The 6,745-nt window shown below is 37.5% G+C and overlaps 1 protein-coding gene across 2 annotated transcripts; it reads left to right on the top strand.

The window, feature by feature from the left end:
* The first annotated feature begins 297 nt into the window (after positions 1-297).
* Positions 298-6,341, top strand: LOC107799586 (SKA complex subunit 1 homolog). Of its 2 annotated transcripts, none has more exons than XM_016622722.2 (10): positions 298-437; positions 1,405-1,541; positions 1,628-1,752; positions 1,953-2,062; positions 2,169-2,238; positions 2,757-2,824; positions 4,784-4,889; positions 4,975-5,004; positions 5,360-5,473; positions 6,070-6,341. In XM_016622722.2, the coding sequence occupies exons 2-10, from the start codon at positions 1,445-1,447 to the stop codon at positions 6,145-6,147; spliced, it is 798 nt and encodes a 265-aa protein (XP_016478208.1). In that variant the 5' UTR covers positions 298-437; positions 1,405-1,444; the 3' UTR covers positions 6,148-6,341. The 2 variants fall into 2 exon arrangements, with proteins under 2 accessions (XP_016478208.1, XP_075083779.1); XM_075227678.1 differs by having other exon boundaries at positions 308-437; positions 1,419-1,541.
* The last annotated feature ends 404 nt before the right edge of the window (positions 6,342-6,745 follow it).

Raw genomic sequence — 6,745 nt, 5'->3', positions numbered from 1 at the left:
TTTCGACGAAATTCATTTTTCTTCGATTTGCTTACCCTCTCACCTTCACCAATTTACTTATCACTTGTTTAAAAAAGTATAATGCTTATAATCATGAAATAATTTCATTCCTGAACTTGCGTCGATTAACTTACGACGAAACTTTATCGTACGAAAATACGGGATGTAACATATGAGGCAATTTTTGAAGCTCGAACTCTATTAAAAAGAAGTGCATATATGACACGACGCGATCATTTTTGTACTAAATTATTAACGGATGACATGAATGGCTAATTTTGCAAAATTCTAGTGATAAGACAAATAAGATACCAAAAGGGTAATTTTGAACTTTTGCCTTTTTAAAAAGAAAAATTTAAAAGCGCGCTTTCCCCCTTTCTGCTCCCGCACTTTCCTCAACTCCTACCGGCGTGAAGCGAAGGGCTTAATTTCTCTCGGTACGTTTTCGACTTTAGGTCTCATTTGTTTAATTTTAATTTCGTAATTTTGTACATTCTCGTCAATTTTTTAAGTTAAGTGTAGCAATTTTAGTTTCTGTAAATGAAATTGAAATCATTTTCCCCTATATTTAATGCATCTTTTGTGCTCGAATTATAGCAATTTAGCTACTAGTATAATTGAAAATTTTAAATCCGTGACTAGAGACATGCTCTGTGAATTTTTTGTGTGTTTAATGCTTTTATTGTAAGAACTGAACGTACTTTTCGTGCATGTTTTTGGTGTAATATTCTGAATCGTTGATGTTTTAAATTTGTGAAATGAAAAAACCCTAGCTGCACTTAGGCATTTGTGAAGGGGTTTTCTCTTGTTCCTTTCCTGTTGGGATGTAGCAGGTACCTCGTGGAATTAGTCGATGTGCATGCTAGCAGGCCTGAACGCCACCGTTCTAATAAAGATGTTAATTAAGAAAGTCTTAAATAGATAAGGAGTAGGTGAGTGAGTGAGTCCTCACTAACTTGAGCGATTTTGAACACCTAACTTGAGTCCTCGAATTATAGCAATTTAGCTACTAGTATGATTGGAAAAAATCCTAGCTGCACTTAGGCATTTGCAAAGAGTTTCTCTTTTTCTTTTTTTCTTAACCTTCATCTTTTCAGTTCCACATTTCCACTGAACTAATATGTTTATTACGGTCGTATTAAGACCAAACTCTCATGTCTATGGCTGTCTTTGACAAACAAGTGGTTTAATATCACTTCTACTGTTTTCTGCATTCCCTAGTTTTGAGGTTTGTCTTGCTTTTAGATGGTAATGTCTGTTGTAGTGACTATTAGTATTCATATAACACTATGTGGAAGTACTTGCTATATAATGTTGGTCATGGATGAAGATGTGTAGGGCAGGAACTTGGAATATGATTCTTTCTAAGGAGCTTTATTGTTTCTTTTTTTCTTCTTTCCTAAGAGTTGTTTTGTCAGGGAGAGAGAGTGAGAAAGAGGGTAAAATGGACGTCACGGAAGCGGGGTCTTCACTCGATTCCCTAGTATCATCATTCAATGCTCGCATAGCGGAGATTCAACAGCTTGTCGTAGCTCGGAACAGTAAATTATCTGCTCCACTCTTTGCTCCAAAGCTTGTTGAAGTTACTTATTATTCCTGATCTTCAACTTTTGTGCAATCTGAACAGTGTATCCAGCGAGCAGCATTTCAGATTTGTCAGCTGTTGACTCTGCACTGACGGCCTTGGAGCTACAGCTCCACAAAATAAAAATCCGTATGCGTGAAGAAACTGAAGCCATTCCCAAAGCCAAGGTATTTCTCTTTCTCGGTGTTTCCCTGGAACATACTATAGAGCTAAAGCATTTGTTATAGGATACACAGGCCTCTGTGTTTTTGCTCCACCTTGTTTCTGGAAAGCCAAAGTGGTGTTGTTATACATTATATCGTAGTTATAAACAAGTGATGTAGATGCAATAACTTGTTGTTTTTTCGGCTGCTGCTTCTGGCTGCAGAAGCTGATAGAAGCATCGCTGCGGCAGCAAAAGAAATTGCAAAAGTTGTCAGCTGTTATTCCATCATATGTTCCTCATAGAGTGACCAAAACAACTGAGGCTACTAAATGGTAACATTCTGTACTATGTAACAAAATGTCTTTACTAACATGCGGTCCTTACTCCTTACTCCTTAAGAAGATTCATTTGATCTGACTATGAATTTGTTTCTTATAGTATACGTCCAGAGCCCGGCGTTGAGGATCTTGGTTTTGTGTCTATGCAACTTGAGGAGCCTGCACCCAAGGTAACGATCTCTCCCAAATTCTCTAACCCTCTTTATATCTGCATGATTGCTTCTGTTCGAAAATGCAAGTCATTTATTATGTTTCCTCTTTAGCTTGATAAGTGGATCATGTCCATCATATTTAATCTGGTCAACTAACAGGGAGGCCTAAATGCAGTATCTGATTGCATATAATGGGTGAGATTCACTTTTTTTCTTCTAATTGGCCCATAATAATGGAAAATCAAATCATCGGGGAATGTGTTCTACTCACTCAATGAATTCATTGCGAGTAGGGCTGGGCTTCCTAATGAGGTCTGTGCGCAAAAAAGAAAAGGACTCCTAAGAGTGTCACAGATTATGCACCCCAATTTTAAGACGAGATAATAGTGATCAAAGGATGCAATTTATCATTCTTCATCTAGTATAAAAGACATTTACTGTTGATTCAGTTATTCACTGTTTTGGAAAGCTTCAAATGGATTTCCAGTACCAAAATAGACATGCAGTTATCTCACCCCATATTTTGTTGATTTCAGGGAAAAAAGGGCCGTGCCTCCCCGCCACTTTTCTACATTAATGCTGATGAACTGGATTCAGTACCACCGTAAGTGCTTTCTAACTTCTCTTTTTTCTTTTTAATCAAGTAGAGAGAATTTAATTGAAATGCATCCAGAGGATGCCAAAGATTACAACAGTTGAGCAAAAAAAGGTAGCTTCTGTAACCCGTGAATACTACTAGTAGGTCAAGGAGCTAACAAAATCCATGAATTTATCTAAGCTATTTACATTTTCGAGTTTCCAACAAAAAAAGATTCATTAGACATCTAGCCTTAAGTGTGTATATAGGAGAAACTACACCCTCAAAACATCTGAGGTTTCTTTCTTTCCTAATACTCCAAAAGATGCAGGCTGGTATCATTTGCCATATCTGTTTTATAGCCCTCCCAACACTACAAAGCCCCTAACTAACATATGCATCTTTAATGCTGTAAGGCATTACCCAGCTAACCCCAAAAAGATTTTAAAAAGCATACTCCACGTGTCTCTGGCAACTTGAGAGTGAAGGAATAAGTGACTGATGTTTTCTGATCCTTGTAGACACGTTGCACCTGCTGCATACAATTTTACCCCCCTTTTTTGAAAGGTTTTCATGTGCTAGGCAAGCTTCCCCGATTGCTAATCAGCTGAAACAAGCAATCTTTGTGGGAATTTTGAGTTTCCAGGGCCAAATATCAACAATATTGCTGCTGGAGCATACGTCAAGACTCAAGTAGCATGATTTAAAGAATATGCAACGTTCTGGCTGAGTCATCTAGTGAGAACTTCTATAATCTTTCCAATAGCACTCCCATATCATCTATGTTGCTCGGACTTCTCAAAAATGAAACTCAGTGAGTGTCGGATCCTTCAAAAGTAGTGCATATTTGGAGAATCCGACACGGGTCGGCAGCATTTTTGGAGATTCGCAGCAACATAGCAAGTTATCCACCTCCAGTCTTGGAAATTCCTTCTGAATGTCAGTTTCGAAGAATTCTCTTCCCTGCATTGGCTAATTGTTACGTGGGGCAGCATACTTAGCTGGTATAGTCTCGGAAATTCTTCCTGTAATGTACTATTGCCAGCCATCTATCCTTCCAAAATTTAATAAGTTCTCCATTTGCCAGCTCTAAAATATGTGTACTTGGAGAAGCCTTCTCAATGTCTGCTTATGTGTTTCTAGGGCCCAACACCATGAGAATTGTGGGATACTTTGGTGTGCCAATATTCTTGCTCCCCATGCTTAACTTTGATAATTAGATTAAGATTCTCCAGAAGGAATCTTCTTCATTACAATACTACCAGTGCCATTTCATTAGCAAACAATTATTATGGATTGCCAGATTCCTTACTCTTAGGCCCTTAAACTGTCTAGGTCTGGTTACTTTGTTCCATCTGAACAAATGATACTTGTGTTGAGTGCCACTGCCTTCTGGGAAGAAATTCCTTCTAATTTTATCAATTTGCTTCAAAGTTTTATTGGGGATAGGGACTGAAATATGTTGGAATACAGTCCAACACATTGTTCAATAATATCAAACTACCTCCCATTGACAGATATAGCCTTTGCCAAGTAGCCAATCTTTTCTCTACTTTCTGTATATAGCCATGCTTGTGTTTATCTGAATTTCGCACTAAATGGTAGGCCTACGGTGGGGAGAGTACCAGACTTGCAGCCAAAATTTCTGATAAACCCTGCAAGTTTAGTACAGTATTAACAGGGAAAATTGTATTATCGCCCATGTTAATGTGTGAGCCTGATATAACTTCGAAGATGAGCAATATCAACCTTAGATAAAGAACTTGAGAGGGATCCACTTCACAGAAAAATGTGTCGTCTGCATACAACAGATGGATGTTTTCTAACTTCTCGTAAGGCAACAATTCTTGTGTACCTTATACAGCAATGTCAGCCCAACCCTCTAGGAGATTCCTGAAGAAAAGAGATGCTGATTTCTTTTACTGCTTATGCATCATAAAACTCTCTCTCGTATATTTTTTTGACAATAAGGGATGCAAATTGCAGGTATATGAAACAGCGACTCACTTTGGAAAAAGTCAATGCAGCAATTGATGACATGGTTACTTACGCTGAAGCAACTGCCCAGCTTCTCAAGGCCCCTCACAGAAAGGTTGCTCTTTGTCAATTTGATTACATAATTTCACTTGAAACTTGATATTACTCCAGTGCTGATTCCTTTATTTTTCCTTCTGAAGCTCACAGAAAATCTTGTGGAGAGAGCAATGGTAAGTGAAGTGCATCTTGCCTATTTAATTTGACATTCTCATAACTAAAGTTGGGACACCACATATTCAAAAAAAATTGGAACTTTGCCCTTTTAAAGTTAAATCTGCAGATTTAAGCCTCACCAGTTCTTCGCAGCAGTTCTATTTTCAACCAGAAATATGATTTGTTCAATGTAATGTTCACAAAATCATATATTGAGAGATGGACTCTTCTTCGTTGGGATATCTGTACTTGCCAAATTTGTCCATATTATTTGCAGAATGTTGTGTTCCTTGTGATTTGTTGCTGTCAGGAAGAGATCATTTGTGAATAAATTTAACGTGCTTGAACCACATAGCTACACACCTTTTGCAGGAATTAAAAGAAATTGCAGCAACAGAAGCAGTTAAAGGAAAGCATTTCTTTCTTGAAAGTGACATCAAAGGGCCTTCGCTGAAGCATGACCATACTGGGAGAGCAATACTAACTGTGAGTTTTTTCTAGACTAAGTGTATCTGCATTTTGACTCGAATCGTTTTTCCTTCTCAATTTTCTAAAAAGATTAGCTTTTAAGTTTTTATTCAATTAGCTATGCTTTTCAGGGCGAAAATATTGTTCAAGATGTCAAATCTCTTAAAACTTTTTTCTATTTCAAGTATCTTTTGCTACTAAACATTTGATAAAATTGATGTAGGATTGTGACTCCTTTCTGATTCATGCTTCAACAAATAATCTCGGACATTAGATTTTGTTTGGCCGTCTGTTTATCTTCTGAAAAGACTGACTGTAACCAGTTTTAGTAAATTTATGCTGGCTTGATTCATTCTCTTGACAATGCCTTTCATGCCCCATAACTATAGCAGCTTCACGTTGAAACATACTCAGTTTTACCTCCAATCTTAACCCCCCCCTTGCCTCTCTCAAATTTAATAGAAGTAGCTAAAATAACCATGTTATTAGCACCACTATTCTCCTGCTCGAAGCACTTTATCCGGCACCACCAACTATACATGCTTGGGCTCACAAACTAACGACTCAAGATCAGATTTACACTTCTTGGCACTAATGTAATATGTCATTGGCAGGTCCTCCGACACCTTGGTCGTATAAGTGAAACGCGAGTTGGTCATCACCGTGTGATCCTACTTTTGAGGCCCCACTGAGTTGCAACCTATGCTCAGGTAGTTAGGTACACACCTGCAATGTGATGACATCTTTTTGACTGGCCACATTCAAGCTATTTGAAGTGTAGACTGGTATGCAGAGAAACGTGTTGCTGTTTAGAGTTCAAAATTATATTATATTATTGAATGAGATTTGATAATGCAACTGTCTGAAAAGTCAGTTTCTGCTGAAATTTTTGGTTATTTCTTGCTGTACTCGATTTTTCAGAACCCTATGTTGAAGTTACTTCTACAATTACCTCTCATTTACCCAAATCATAGCGTAATCTAACAGACATGGAAAATACTACTACATTACTTTGAGATCATCGCTCAAGCATCAGAAAGTGGATCGACTATCACTGGTTTCTCAAATTTGGAGCCAATGTATGTTGGTTTATGAAGTAGGTCCATGAGGATTGCATTGTTAGCTAAATATGTAGCTTTTGTCGATCGAACGTATTTAAGAAGAATTACGAACAAAGGTGGAGCCAGGATTTGAAGTTTATGGGTTTGAAATTCTAATCCTTATAAGTTATTGGGTTCTAGATTAATAATTTATAAATATTCAACGAATTTTTTTAGACAAATACGAACT

Source organism: Nicotiana tabacum, chromosome 13 (genome assembly GCF_000715075.1).
Source record: "Nicotiana tabacum cultivar K326 chromosome 13, ASM71507v2, whole genome shotgun sequence".
NCBI lineage: Eukaryota > Viridiplantae > Streptophyta > Magnoliopsida > Solanales > Solanaceae > Nicotiana > Nicotiana tabacum.
This window is presented reverse-complemented; position numbering and strand designations above follow the sequence as displayed.